The sequence below is a fragment of the Schistocerca serialis genome, chromosome 6 (genome assembly GCF_023864345.2).
Source record: "Schistocerca serialis cubense isolate TAMUIC-IGC-003099 chromosome 6, iqSchSeri2.2, whole genome shotgun sequence".
In the NCBI taxonomy this organism is placed as follows: Eukaryota; Metazoa; Arthropoda; class Insecta; order Orthoptera; family Acrididae; genus Schistocerca; species Schistocerca serialis.
Window position 1 is genome coordinate 559073020 of NC_064643.1, and position 15628 is coordinate 559088647.

At 40.6% G+C, this 15628-nt stretch overlaps 1 protein-coding gene across 1 annotated transcript in view; it reads left to right on the plus strand.

The window, feature by feature from the left end:
- Nucleotides 1-2482: 2482 nt before the first annotated feature.
- Nucleotides 2483-15628, plus strand: part of LOC126484983 (zinc finger SWIM domain-containing protein 5-like) — a 148222-nt gene continuing 135076 nt past the window's right edge. The window contains exon 1 of the mRNA XM_050108588.1: nucleotides 2483-2777. Within this exon, the coding sequence (XP_049964545.1) occupies nucleotides 2483-2777 (295 nt within the window). The remainder of the gene's footprint in view (nucleotides 2778-15628) is intronic.

A 15628-nucleotide genomic window follows, 5' to 3' on the forward strand; every position in this document is an offset into this window, starting at 1 on the left:
AACGATGATTTTATTCGATAATTTCTCGCATATTAAGGGGGAAAGTTCATGAAATTGACCAAAAATATCAGTTATCAATTCCTTTAAGATAGACAATTTCACTCAACACATCTTGAGAAAAATATATTTACAGGGCCTCTCTGTAGCTGAAAAGTCAGCTGAGGACCAGGTAAAGGAAATAAGGCAGAAAACTAAAAACCAGAGGAGAAGCGTTGAAGGGAAGAGGACTCTGAGTACAAATCTGGGGTCTTCTAAGAGGAGACGTAAGAAACATTTTGTATAAATTTTATATTACACTTACAGTACTATGATTAAAAATTATCAAAATTCTATTCGATTCACTGAAAAACCCTCATGAGAGAAACTTACTACATGCAAAGAAATGAAACAGAGAAGATTTTGTAGAAATTTTTTGAATAGTTTCTTGAGAAAAAGTACATATATTATTTTTTGAAGATAAAATTTTTTAATTCCGTAAAAATTAAATATATATAATAAAAGGAGATTAACAGTAAATGTGTTCATTTCATGTAAAGCATGGAACAAAGGTACATTGTCCTATATTCAAAATTGTGTATTTCGTGCATCTTTTGAATGGTGTATGTTTTTCATGAACATGCTTCCTTAAACAATCTAGCAAGTAATTGAATGTACTGTCTTACGCATGCAACGGATACACAAACACACACTAAGCTTCATATTTTTGCTTGTGACACTTTGTACCATACAGGAAACAAACGTAATTCTAACCCTTCTAGTACGACCAAGTTACTCCGGGGGTTACTCCTTGTTGTAAGGCACATGCTGTAGCGACAACTTGTAATGGTACTTGAATTACACAACCATTACGGCACCTCACGTGAACCTCTCGATACCAGCAATATTTTACTGTATTTCTGTAAAGTAGTTAACATATTTCTGAGACAACATTCAGATTCGATTTCATTAATGTAGAGGTACTTTGATACATCGATATATTTATATTGCAATGATATTATTCTTATGTGTATTGTTTCTTTTGTCACTATGATCTTTGACGTACTTGTAACTCTGATTTTAGGGGGCGTAAGCGATTATTAGTTAGTCAGTAGTTAGAGTCGGACCTTGAAAAAAGTCAAGTCTTGGACGTCATGTTGGAAAGACGCAAAACGTAGTCAGCTTATAAAATGTGAACTTTAACAGTGACTGTGAGGAAGATGTTTTCAAGTATGTTTTGTATTGTGAAGTGATGTTTTGTGTGTTACGTGCTATCGCAACAAAAGCAATAAAAAAGGAAGTGTAACTTAAATTCGGAGTGCTGATTATTATTTTTACATCACTATTGTGCTAACTTTGAAAGGTTTAATCTTCAAGAATGGTTTGTGAAGCGCATCTACAAAACTTTTGAATACAGCAGAATAAAACCTAGGCCTCTTTGCATCCGAGCTTGGCATCGTCAGCGCCTAGATTTTCGACGATTGAGCCATGATTTTACAACGAGACCAGCGTTGGAAATTCGAAAAGATGAGTGCCTAGTTTATTCATTATTACGTGAAATGACTTAATTAACTGTGCTCTAATGACACCTGCCACATGCTAACTTTGTTCTTGCCCGAAAATGCAGTATTTAGCAGCGTGAGCAATACCACTATCAATATTAAATTTTGACCTTTGTTGTGGTAGGGTTGTTAGAAACTGTAAAACTTTCCTAAATTAATCCGAGTAAATAATTATCAATAATGCACCGTTTTTGCGTGCAATTTCACACAGGACCCTGCATTCGCATCGTCCTGTACCATCGTCAAGAGGAAAATGAATCATTCGAAAACGCTTTCACAGAATGTCTGAGATCTTTGATATTGCACAGCACGTATTTTTTTCCACGTTCTGGCGTCATAAATTTGTTACGTTGCACGGTGTCGTTCGAATTCCAGACTGTATGAGGGCGGCTTTAGGATTCGCAGCGTGGCACTCGGCCGTTGACCCACCATTCTGCACGGAAGCGGAGTAGATTGCCAGACTTTTGCATCCTCGGCTCGGACGCAGCGAGTGGAATGGAGTAAGCGCGCGATTTGTCAGGGGACCGCCATTAGGCCAGGCTGGACCAGACCGGACTGGACTACCATCTCTAGCGACAGGCTGATGCAGGGCTCTCTCAAAAAGGCACATCTCTCTCTCTCTGTCTCTCTCTCTCATGTTTTATGCGCCCAACGCAGCGCCGGGCTTTATTTCAGCTCCAATTTATGCAGAGCAGCGCTCTGGGATCCCGCGCCATTTGTCTTTTATGTGATCAAAAATGCAATAACTCTTGCATACAAAATGCAAGCTTTACAATGACTTTGAGGACGGCGGGCGCCGGTGGGCAATATTTATGGCCGCTCGGGCCTGCCTGCATATTGCATTCACACAGCGTTTGTAGATCCGGCGATGGTCCTCTCGCCCCCCCTCTGGCTCGCTCCTTTGCCCCCCTCCCCCACCCCAGTCTTTTTTAATCGCCGCAACAATGGCGGCGGCGGCGGATCAATGCTATCGGACAAAGGGGGCGCGGTCGCCGGGGACCTTGGAATTAGCGACGCAGCCATTCAGGGGGCGATCCTCATGCAAATACGGCGTGAGTCATGACGCCGCGCGGCCCCGCTGGGATGGGCAGAACAGGTCCCAGCGAGCGCTCGCGTGGCCGCTGGGGCGCGCGCTGCAAGATGCACGAACCGCGACACCAGCACCTCAGAAGTTTGTCCAGCTGCGTGAGGGCGACTACAGGGCAAAAGCGACACAAGATAACGGCAAATGGGCCGAACGCAAGGGAAGGAACAAAACAACCAGGGAACATGTAGTAAAAAGAGCCTAAAAATAAAACTAAAGCAATTTTGTCATATGATGACATGATGGAGACCGTGGCTGTTGTTTGAAGACAAATGTTGATGGTGTTAGGACAGCAACCAGACACAAATTTACTTTCAGTTCCTTTATTCAAATGCTACCGTTACCGGTTTCGAATCGTGATTCATCCTCAGACGGTTTACATGCTTTCTTTATGACATGTTTACATATTAACTGTCCTAAAATATAAATAATACATAATTATAAACACGCCACACACAGATGGTTGCGTTACAGATTTTCATGGCATGTGACTTACGTGAAACGTCGGTTTCGAGTGTTTGTTTTCATAAAATTCGTCCAGCAGATGTAAATGAATTCCCACTGCATTCTTATTGTTGCACACGTAAACTGTTCTCACTGAACACTTAAGATTTGTCACTGAGATGATTTCTACCACGCACCACATGTTTTGATACATACAAAGAGCTTACAAACATATGAGTATCACAGATGCTATGATATATCGTAACATTTGACGATGATGTCCTATGTTTGGGAAGGATCATATGTTCATTTACACAACTGTAATGCCTTTTACACTAGTACAGAGACATTGAATTTTTTTTGAGTTGATATTGCTAAAATAATTATATATATATATATATATATATATATATATATATATATATATATATATATATATATATAGAACTGTATAGGTAAAATAGTATATAAACTAGCCCGAATAACAGCCATTCCAGAGAAGATTTGCTGTGACAATTCGTTCTGAAGCGTTGTGGTTATACAAGCCACTTTTTTTTGTTTTTTTGTTTAGAAATTTAAGTCGCAACTGTTCAATATATTTTTTCTTGGCGCTAACAATCCTTGAAGTTTTGCTGTCTTCAGTCTGAAGGTTGGTTGATACTGCTCTCCACACCAGTGTATCATGTATCATTGTGCAAAACTCTTCGTCTCTGCGTAACTACTGTAATCTGCATCTATTTGTAACTGCTTTCTGTAGTCTGAAGCTCTTCCCCTACGATTTTTAACTCCCCCCTCTTTACCGCTCTCTCTCTCTCTCTCTCTCTCTCTCTCTCTCTCTCTCTCTCTCTCCCTCCCTCCCTCCCTCCCTCCCTCCCTCCCTCCCTCCCTCCTTCCCCCTCTCCCTCTCCCCTCGACACTGGATTTCTGATTTCCTGTCGCAGAGGTCACAGTTCGTAGTAACTGACGAAAAGTCATCGAGCAAAACATTAGTGATTTCTGGCGTTCCCCAAGGTAGTGTTACAGGCCCTTTGCTGTTCCTTATCTATATAAACGATTTGGGAGACAATCTGAGCAGCCGTCTTCGGTTGTTTGCAGATGGCGCCGTCGGTTATCGACTAATAAAGTCATCAGAAGATCAAAACAAACTGCAAAACGATTTAGAATATCTTTCAGAATACTACTGCGCGGTGTGGGATCCTTACCAGATAGGACTGACGGGGTACATCGAAAAAGTTCAAAGAAAGGCAGCACGTTTTGTATTATCGCGAAATATGGGAGAGAGTGTCACAGAAATGATACGGGATTTGGACTGGAAATCGTTAAAAGAAAGGCGTTTTTCGTTGCGACGGAATCTTCTCACGAAATTCCAATCACCAACTTTCTCCTCCGAATGCGAAAATATTTTGTGGACACCGACCCACATAGGGAGGACCGATCACCACCATAAAATAAGGGAAATCAGAGCTCGAACGGAAAGATATAGGTGTTCATTCTCTCCGCGCGCTATACGATATTGGAATAATAGGGAATTGTGAAGGTGGTTCGATGAACACTCTGCCAGGCACTTAAATGTAATTTGCAGAGTATCCATGCAGATGTAGATGTAGACTCCATTACCAAACTGACAATTCCAAGGCGCCTCAGGATATCTTCTATCAACTTATACTTAATTTTAATCATGTCGAACCACTTTTTTTTCCTCTCCCTTATGATTCGTTATTTCTTCATTAGTTACCATGTCTATTCTTTCTTCAGAATATTCTGTAGCATCACATTTCAAAAGTTTTTGTTCTGTTTATCGTCCACGTAAGTAAAGCAAAGCAGTCATCAGTCCGAAGTGTATTTAGAAAACCACAGTGTTTTACTAGGCACGGTCCCGTTGGAGGTCGTGTTCCGTTGCCTTCCTCCGACCTTTCAACTGCTTACCCAGCCGGTTATAAGGGCACCTACAGTTAAACGTGGATTATGTCGCACGGTGCAACTCGACATTTTTCACATCAACAGACACTGCCAGTGATAAAAGGAGTGATAAGTGACAGATAAAAGACCCTAGTATCGCCGGGGATCGAAGCCGAGACCTTCGGATTTTCAGTCTGGCGCTTTACCTCACGGCCACACTTAACTTCTGTACAGGAGTACAACGTAGAACAATTAGAAAAAAACTCCCTAACTTTTAAATTTACATTCTTTGTTAACAAATTCCTCTCTTTCTGTGACGCTCTTCTTGCTTGAAGTGTGGGGACATGGTGAGGTCATGGCTACTGTTTCAATCAGACATAATCGAGACAGTCAGGAGCTTAGCGTTGAAAGAGAAGTGAGCCAGTAATATTCCGAGTCACGAAAACAGTTCTCACCAGTGCCAGACGAAATTATCATAACCTTGAACTGGGAAAACGAAGAATGAATACGCGTTAATCGAACATACCTGAGCCACCTTCGTTTTACATGCAATCTAGCTTTGGTTTACTTTACTGAAAAAGCACCATCACCTGTTGCAAGTATACATACACACTGTCAGACGGCTTGCGTTCCTGTACCAAAACTCATGGTAGGCTGATTTACAGGCGAGTTGCCGTGAAATAGTCGCTTGGAAAATGTTTTCTCAATGTCTGTCTCTAGCGAACAATATTCACGACGTTTTGATGTCTTCTGATTCATTCACAATGTTTCTCACTATCATTCGCGACATTTGTACAATAACACAAATTGTCGAGAAGAACCGCGTGTGCTGACTCAATTATATTAAATGAAAGTGAATGCAAAGCGTCAGAGATGACTTGATACAGTGAAAAAGTAGAAAGGTACTTGAATTTTATTCGTTGGAGAAAGACGACGAAAGAAAATGTCTCGGGCGATTATTTCAAGGCAACTCACTTTTCAGTCAGCGTGCCATGTCTTCTGACGTATCCCCTCTGGTGATCAGTGTGTGTGTGTGTGTGTGTGTGTGTGTGTGTGTGTGTGTGTGTGTGTGCGAACGCGCGTGCATGCGTGCGTGTTTAATGGAAACTGGTAACGGTGTTTTTTCAGTAAAGTAAACCAAAATCAAGTTTTGGATGGTTGCTGGTGTACGTTATAAACATTCGGTACCACTTAACAGCCACGATCTCCAACAGAGTCATTGCTTGATAAAACGGCACCTCAGTTTCGCCGATGGCATTTTACAGTTTATCTCTAGTGTAGATAACTTCAGCAACGAATGGAAAACTTAAAAAGAGGAAATTTGAAACGAATATTGTATGTTACAACAATAAGCCTAACTAATCTACAAAAAAAAAGAATATATTGTAAAGAAAGAAATGCGAATAAACAATTAAGACTCAGAATAAATGCATCAGTTCTTATATTAAAAAATAAATTAGCAGAAGTTTAAAAATGGCCCCGAATGTTTCTGGTACACTAAGTAACGATTTAAAAAAAAAACAGAAAAAACGGTTCAAATGGCTCTGAGCACTATGGGACTTGACTTCACCGGTGGGAGGGGCCGAGCGGTTCTAGGCGCTTCAGTCTCGAACCGCGGGACCGCTACGGTCGCAGGTTCGGATCTTGCCTCGGGCGTGGATGTGTGTGATGTCCTTAGGTTAGTTAGGTGTAAGTAGTTCTAAGTTCTAGGGGACTGATTACCTCAGACGTTAAGTCCCATAGTGCTCAAAGCCATTTGAACCAGACAGGTGTGATTTAAACCATTTGAGCACTGTCCCATTCATATCACAATACTTGAGCAGTAAGCTACGTTAACCTAGTTCAGTGTTTCTCAAACTGTGCATCTTGAACTTAACTTCTGAGGTCATCAGTCCCCCAGAACTTAGAACTACTAAAACCTAACTCACCTAACGACATCACAGACATCCATGCCCGAGGCAGTATTCGAACCTGCGGCCGTAGCGGTCGCACGGTTCCAGACTGTAGCGCCTAGAACCGCTAACGATTTTAAAACTAAGTGTTCTTTTCGTCTGAAAAGAACTATTTACAATTTACGGATATTAATATATTTGTCTCTTGACAGTCAGATATTAGGTATAAAATGGACTGGCGAACAGTTTCGAACGGGAGATGTAATTATGACCGTAACTGAAACGAAAGAGAGATTGCCTGGACATGAAGCCACGTGGAAGGACGAAAAATATGGCTCTGAGCGCTATGGGACTTAACATCTAAGGTCATCAATCCCCTAGAACTTAGAACTACTTAAACCTAACTAACCTAAGGACAACACACACATCCCTGCCCGAGGCAGGATTCGAACCTGTGACCGTAGCAGTCGCGCGACGTGGAAGGAAGGTGAATGGACCAAGAAAGTTCATTGCTGAATTCGTAGGGATAAGAAAAGATTGAGGTTACGACTTAATGGAAGGTGGGTACGTGGAATTAGACAATTTTTAGAAGTGACACGGATGTGTACACCCTGAAGACCATGGAAAAATGTAGAGCTCGTTTTATCCAAAACTGGATGAGAAATGATGAATGATGATGAAGAAGAGGCTGACACCAGATTCGATTTCAACAATAATTGTTCCGACAATTCTTCAGAAACAAACCATTGAATAAGATACGTCAGTATACTGAGTAATATTTCCACCAATGTTACAGCTGTCATTACATTTCATCTGAACAGTGAGGATTTAGATCTGAAGGAGAAGTTAGACACGGCAAAGAGATTCCGTACCACCAAACCTTGCGCTAGTAAGCCAGTGTTCCGCCTATTAATAACCTCGCTTCCTCATCCATAGTTTTTAAATTTGTTGGCTTGACCGTCCTACTTTTTGAGTGGTGCCTGTTACGTCATGTAATCCGAAGAAACGGATAGCAAAGAAGCATTTCAAAGGCACTACACAGGTTGGTGAAGGCCAAGCAACGTTCCACAGTACCGCGACCTTCCGGCGCCATCTTTTTGTGACGACTCTTCGACGAAACTTGCGGTAGCATTTCCGGCCCTCGATTCTCTCTGGCGGCAGCAGAAAAGTGAAGCTGCTGTTACCAGGAACAGGAGAAACGATCCATTCGCGATCCCTAACAAGAAGTATCCGTAGACTTGAGATTCTGTGTTTTGCGCTGCAGTGCCAGCTGTCCGTAAATAAGTAATGTTCCAACCTCCTGTCTGGCAGGAAATCCCTTGGCGCTGCTCACCGACCGAGTTTTTCTTCAGACTCTCGCACAGTGTGCCCTTCTGCTAGACAAGGAAAGAGCTGGGTGCCTAGGAGTGTAGCTGTTCATAATACAAGAAGATGAGTATGCGAGAAGAACTTGCTCCCAGCACGTAATCCACCTTTTTTCATGTAGTTGGTCATTAACAAAGAAACTCCTCTGTACTCAACGCAGGAATTGTGTAGCAGTGGTGGTGGTTGTATTGCGGCGGGGGGAAGGGTGGGGGCGGGGGGGGGAAGAGGAGGGGAGTAGGAGGAGGAGTAGTCCTGCCATGGTCTCTGGCTGCATTCACCCCGGCGTCAGCAGTAGATTAGATTAGATTAGTACTTGTTCCATAGATCATGAATACGACACTTCGTAATGATGTGGAACGTGTCAGGTTAATAAAAGATGCCTATACAAGATATTACATTACACAAAATATTACATGACACTCAATATTTTTTAATTTTTTTTCTGGTGGGGGTTGGGAAATTACCCACTTCCTATATCCAAAAATGCATCTAATGAGTAGGAGTTGCCATTAAGAAATTCTTTTAATTTCCTTTTAAATGCTATATGGCTATCTGTCAGACTTTTGATGCTATTAAGTAAGTGACCAAAGACTTTTGTGCAAACATAATTTACCCCCTTCGGAGCCTAAGTTAGATTTAACCTTGAGTAGTGACGAACATCCTTTCTGCTAGTGTTGTTGCCATGTACACTGCTATTACTTTTGAATTCGTTTGGATTGTTAACAACAAATTTCATAAGCGAATATAGATATTGTGAGGCTACAGTGAAGATTTCTAACGCTTTAAATAAGTGTCTGCAGGATGATCTTGGATAAGCTCCAGCAATTATTCTCATTACACGCTTTTGTGCAATGAACACTCTTTTACTCAATGATGAGTTACCCCAGAATATGATGCCATACGAAAGCAGAGAATGAAAATAGGGGTGGTAAGCTACCTTACTCAGATGTATATCGCCAAAATTTGCAATGACCCTAATAGTATAAGTAGCTGTACTCAAACGTTTCAGCAGATCCTCAGTGTGTTTTTTCCAGTTCAACCACTCATCGATGCATACACCTAGAAATTTTGAATATTCTACCTCAGCTACCAATTTCTGATCGAAGTCTATATTTATTAATGGTGTCATTCCATTTACTGTGTGGAGCTGTATATACTGTGTTTTGTCAAAGTTCAATGAGAGCCCATTTGCAGAGAACCACTTAATGATTTTCTGGAAAACATCATTTACAATTTCACCAGTTAATTCTTGACTGTTGGGTGTGATAGCTGTACTTGTGTCATCGGCAAAAAGTACCAGCTTTGCATCTTCGTGAATATAGAATGGCAAGTCATTAATATATATTAAGAACAGCAGAGGACCCAAGACCGAACCTTGCGGCACCCCATTCTTGATTGTTCCCCAGTTTGAGAAATCACCACTTTTTTGCGTATTATGTGAACTGTCTATTTCAACTTTCTGCACTCTTCCAGATAGGTATGATTTAAACCATTTGAGCACTGTCCCATTCATACCACAATACTTGAGCAGTAAGCTACGTTAACCTAGTTCAGTGTTTCTCAAACTGTGCTCCAGCTTCCAGCGAACCATGGGAGATAGCTCAGCTGTTCCGCGAGACTTACGTGCCTTTCAAGAACGCAATTTAAAAACAATAAAAATTAAAGACTCTCTGCAAAATGAAAGGAAGAGAATAACAAATAACCCTCGCTTCCACCTACTAATTCGGATAGGCGGTATGAATGCGACATCAACAAAGAATAAAGCTGTTTTTATCAGAGACTAGAAGGCAACCTTGCATACTGCAAACTCAACAATGAGGGAACGACTGCACAGTTATAGCAGGCAATTTTGAATGATGCTTTCAATCAGTCTTTCCAAATAAAGAGGAAATTAAATACTAAAATGAACTGTGGATTAAGAACCCGTTTACTCTCATTGCACGATCTTCGAAACTTTTATTGAACTGACATCTGATTCATCGCTCGAATCTAATCTGTCACAGATGCATAGATTTTGAGAAAACTTTTAGCTAAATTTCTACAAAATCTGCGCTATGAGCCCTCAGACTTATGTGAGTATAGTAAAAAATATACACATGAATGCTATTACTTCCATTAGATATCAGGATAGAGTGATACTGAGAGTTGAAAAGAGAGTTAGACGAAACTAAACTATTCTCAATTCCCCTTGAGGAAGTTTTACTATCCCTAAGCTGGGGAAAAAATGAATGAGCACATGTTAGTGGAACAAACGTGATCGACCTACGTTTTGCGGATGCTATCGTAACGTTTGCCTTTAGTGTAGGTGAACAACTACTGAATAAATAACTTAACACAGCAAGTCTGGAAGTATACCTGAAAATCAGTTAGACTAAAATAATGTGCAGTCAACACATCATAAGACAAATAGGGCAAATTAAAGGTCGTAGTACCAATTTTGTGTTTAGTATAGTTGAAGTCGACCACTGAATGAACACGAAAACAATAACCAGAAGAGCAGAAATGGCGTGGAGTGCTGTTGGTGAACTAAATAAGACAAGGATACATGGAAGTCGCTTATTTAATTTCAGGATGGTGCTGCGACGTACACTGGAAACCTGGGCAATTGGGGTTTTCAACATATGCTAAGAACACTTAAATCTCATAAAATAACGGAGTTACGTACACCTACTCAAGTCCTCTGTGTCACATACACCGCTCATGGGAAGACATACAAACGCAGCCCGGAATGGAGATAGCCCGTTACTGTGCAAAAACTTAGTAGTGTTTTCGGTGATAATTTTCTTAAATCTTTTTCATCAATAATAGATATTGCAGTTATATGTGTTGTGTTTTACATGGTTAATAATAATAATAATAATATATTCCATCAAAGTCGAAATCTAGGAATCAGAAGAAGACTCAAGAAGCTGATGAAATAATCGACAGCATACTGAGTAGCTGCAGAAAGATCGCACGGACAGATTATAAGAAGAGGAACAACGTTGTTGTGCAAATGGTACACTGAAACTTGTACCAGATCATCTGCCAGTGGAAAAGAACTGGTCGGATCATAAATCAGAATATGATGTCGAAATAAGCAAGCCATTACACTCTAACCCAACACGCCGAACACATGTGGATTTTGGACATTACTATTTCAGACGAGAGCGGAATCGACGAAACGGGAACGGTTATTAAGTAGGAAGATCTGAAAATAAAATTTCGTCACTTCTGGCGTAAGCCAGCAAAAGATATCCCACTGGATCTTGGCACACTGGGTGCACCGCCATAAAATCTCAACAGCTTCTCATAAAATATCCATCTCACAACTGCAAAACCCCTTTGCTGTGATCTGGGGGCGTTATCCGTCGTTACGTTACGAACTGCTAGGCGCTTGGAAAGTACCAGACTGGCGAAAAAAATACGAAATTCAGTGTAGTAATGTTGTTTTCTGCCTTTACTGTCCTCTGTTATGTCAATATTAACAAACTTTTTGACTGTCGAGTACTGACTGCTTCCCAGCAGTGGCATTCTACGTCTACGTATATAAAAAGAGTGACAGAGGCTATATTTTTTGTATTGTGTCAGATTTCCAGAATTCTTCACGTCTCATAATGGCTACAGTGTAGGAAGAATGATGACTAATAGCGCTTTGTGTGAGCTACTGGTCATACGATTGTATTTTCTCGTACAATCTTCTTGGAATTTTCTAAATTTTTTTCTCGAAAGCTGTTAGTCAGCTTTCTGAGAATGTTAGCTACCTGAGATTTTCTAGCAGTTCTGTTATACTTACCAGGAAACTCTTGGCGATTTATGCAAATACTATAAAAGTATTTTTTGGATTACGAAATAAATTAACGACTCAAGACATTCGTGGCTGTAACAGTGTTGATTTGCGTGAAAATGTGTCTCTTGTACACCAGTGTGTCCCGTAACGCTACGTGGAACAAAGTACTAACAATTATTTTTGGTAAGTAATCAGTTTTTGTAAATACGGTGTACTCGCGTCTTTGCAGGTGGGCCGTACGTTTAATTTCTCAACGATCTCGCGATAAATCTCGATGGCGGCGCGCAGCGTTGTTGAGCCGCACCTCCAATCAATTTTCAATTAACACGATCTTGTGATTTATAAGAAGAGGAATTTTAAAAGCGTTCCCAGGCAGTTTAATTAAATCTACAGCGGCGTTCTATTAGGATCACCAGCCGTCCGTCAACATTTTTCCGTTGTTATTCCGCAGGCATGCCTCTCCTTTGTGAACAATTCGTGCAGCCGGCCGGATATTAATCGCGTAAAAGGCAGTCGGTATGAAGGGAATGTTTCAATATGTTCTGATGGCCCGCGGCGGACTCCACATTCTTGCCGCCATTTTGTCCCCCCTCGCTATCTCTCCAGTTCTTTTTCATTTTGCCCACTCTTCTCTTCCACTCTTTGTTCTTCCGCTTGTGTCGCCATCTTTTTACCTCACTTCCCGTGGGATGCGGCGTGGAAACTAGCTATTTGTTCCGCCTCCATTAGCCGCTTTCCAGAACGATTTGCAATTTCATCATCGAGAATAACTTGCCATTTTCTTAAAATGAGAAAAAGGAACCTGTTTGCGTCGGGCCTCGGTTGCTATTTTTGTGTGGATGCGCATTTGAGGGATGAAAGAAACAGTACCCTCTAGTTTCGCAAATTTTTATAGTGATGAAGTCGAAAAGAAAATTGTCTTGCAGATACCTGCATGCTGCTCCCTGTTGCGTACCTACGACAGAAGCGGGCTGGTTAAAAAAAAAAAATGACGGCTATACTGATTTTTTTAACTACAATACTTTAAGTTCCTTAACTAAATCAATCTTTCGCAGTTTTCTAATTCCTAAGCAGATTTTTATCCTTGATGAACTGGTTCACACACTTTAAACATTCCTTGCTTCTAAGATATTTCTTCTTCGCTGCAATTTTAAAAGCCCTTTAACTACTACTGAACCTTGTTACACTACACTCAATCTTTCCTTTCGTCTAGTATGAATTTTCAAAAGACTTGTTTCTTCACCTATCATTTGTGTAACCGACTAATTTTGGTTGGGGTTGGGTTATTTGGGGCAGGAGACCAGACAGCGAGGTCATCGGTCTCATGGGATTAGGGAAGGACGGGGAAGGAAGTCGGCCGTGACCTTTCAAAGGAACCATTTGCCTGGAGCGATTTAGGGAAATCACGGAAAACCTAAAACAGGATGGCCAGACGCGGGATTGAACCGTCGCCCTCCCGAAGACTCATTTTGGATCTACCGTCTATTTAAATTTGGAGGTCCAATATTATCAATGCGTGCTTTTCATTTCCACGTGGGACATCTTCCTTCGCCGACGATGGAGTGAAACTTGATGATGACCTACAAAGAATGTGTGTTCTGTAACCTCATCGTAAGTTGCGACTGCTAAATATCGAAACGAAAATGAAAGTGTTGACGTTCTACAGCAAAGATATTTTAAGATACAAATATCCTGATAACGTTATGGATATTGAGGAAAACTATGCTAACTTAAGTCCAGTTATTCGGAGAAAAAGCTGTGAAAATGAGATAAAAATTAAATTTTATAAAACGATAGTTCGTAACAACGCTTCCGTATCGTTGCGAAACTTGCAGGAGACGTTCATGTATTTCGGAAGTATATTCCTTCTTCACGCCTTCTTAAAATGAATTTTAAGAACAGTGTAATTCTCAGTACCGATTTCGAGTAAAATCATACTAACCAAATAATTTGAACTACAAACACACACTTACCAGGCATGTGATGTTATTAAAAGCTTGCGAAAGTCAGCAGAATGGGAAGAAAACTGTTGTCTACCGCTGCAACACTAGAACAAAAAAATACTTCTATTACTTATTACTAAATGCGTCAGTGGCTTGCAATGAGTTCAACATACAACCACAAACATCTCTGATTATTTCCTTGATAACAAATAATGTCTGACGGATAGCAAAGCCAAAAATCGTGCCTAAAATAATTTTTTCTTGTCAACTCCTCCTACTCCATAGACAAAATTTCAACTAACAATTGGTAGTATGTGTAACTAATGAAAACTAAACTGAATCGTAACTCTACTTATATGAGAAGTATTAAAGACTAATGTTGTTGTAGTGGTCTTCGGTCCAGAGACTGGTTTGATGCAGCTCTCCACGCTACTCCATCCTGTGCAAGCTTCTTCATCTCCGAGTAACTACTGCAGCCAACATCCTTCTTAATCTGTTTAGAGTACTCATGCCTTGGTCTCTCTCTACGATTTTCACCCTTCGCTCTTCCCTCCAGTACTAAATTGATGAGCCCATGATGCCTCAGAACGTGTCCTACAAACCGATCCGTTCTTCTAGTCAAGTTGTGAAACAAATTTCTCTTCTCCCCAATTCTATTCAACACCGCCTCATTAGTTACGTGATCTACCCATCTAATCTTCAGCATTCTTTTGTAGTACCACATTTCGAAAGCTTCTATTGTCTTCTTGTCTAAAATGTTTATCGTCCATGTTTCACTTCCATACAAAGCTACTCTCCATACAAATACTTCCAGAAAAGACTTTCTTACATTTAAATCTATACTCGATGTTAACAAATTTCTCTTCTTCAGAAACGCTTTCCTCGCCATAGAAAGTCTACATTTCATATCATCTCTACTTCGACCATCATCAGTTATTTTGCTCCACTAATAGTAAAACTCATTTACTACTTTAAGTGTCTCATTTCCCAATCTAATTCCATCAGTATCATCTGATTTAGTTAGACTACTTCCATTATTCTCATTTTGCTTCTGTTGATGTTCATCTTATATCCTCTTTTCAATACACTGTCCATTCCGTTCAACTGGTCTTCCAGCTCCTTTGCTGTCTCTGACAGAATTACAATGTCATTGGCAAACCTCAAAGTTTGTATTTATTCTCGGATTTTAATTCCTAATCCAGATTTTTCTTTTGTTTCCTTTAGTGCTTGCTCAATACACGTTGTGGTTGCACCTAAGGTACGGCTATCTGTATCATTGAGGCACACAAGCCTCCCCACCAACGGGAAGATCCATAAGACTAATACGTACATTTAAGCCAGTGTGCTATTTAGTAACCAGGAAATGGCCATCACGAATATGTAGCGTGAATAGTTGCACACGATTTCGGTAACATTCGAGCTAACTGTCTACAGAATGTAGGACTAATCGACTGACTTTCTATCAGGACAGAGGGACACAAGTCCAAAAAGTCCTTGAACCTCCGTTGTATAGCAGGATTGTTGTACAAGACAAATTTTAATACCTACGAATGTTACGACGGACATTACTGCGTCGTAGGCTCATAGCAAATGACTCTCGTGATCTAAGAATATGACAGTTCGTTTTGTTAAACTTGATTCTGAAAATCGGGAGCGTCCATTGGATTAAAGTTTCTTCGGTGTAGATTCACAAT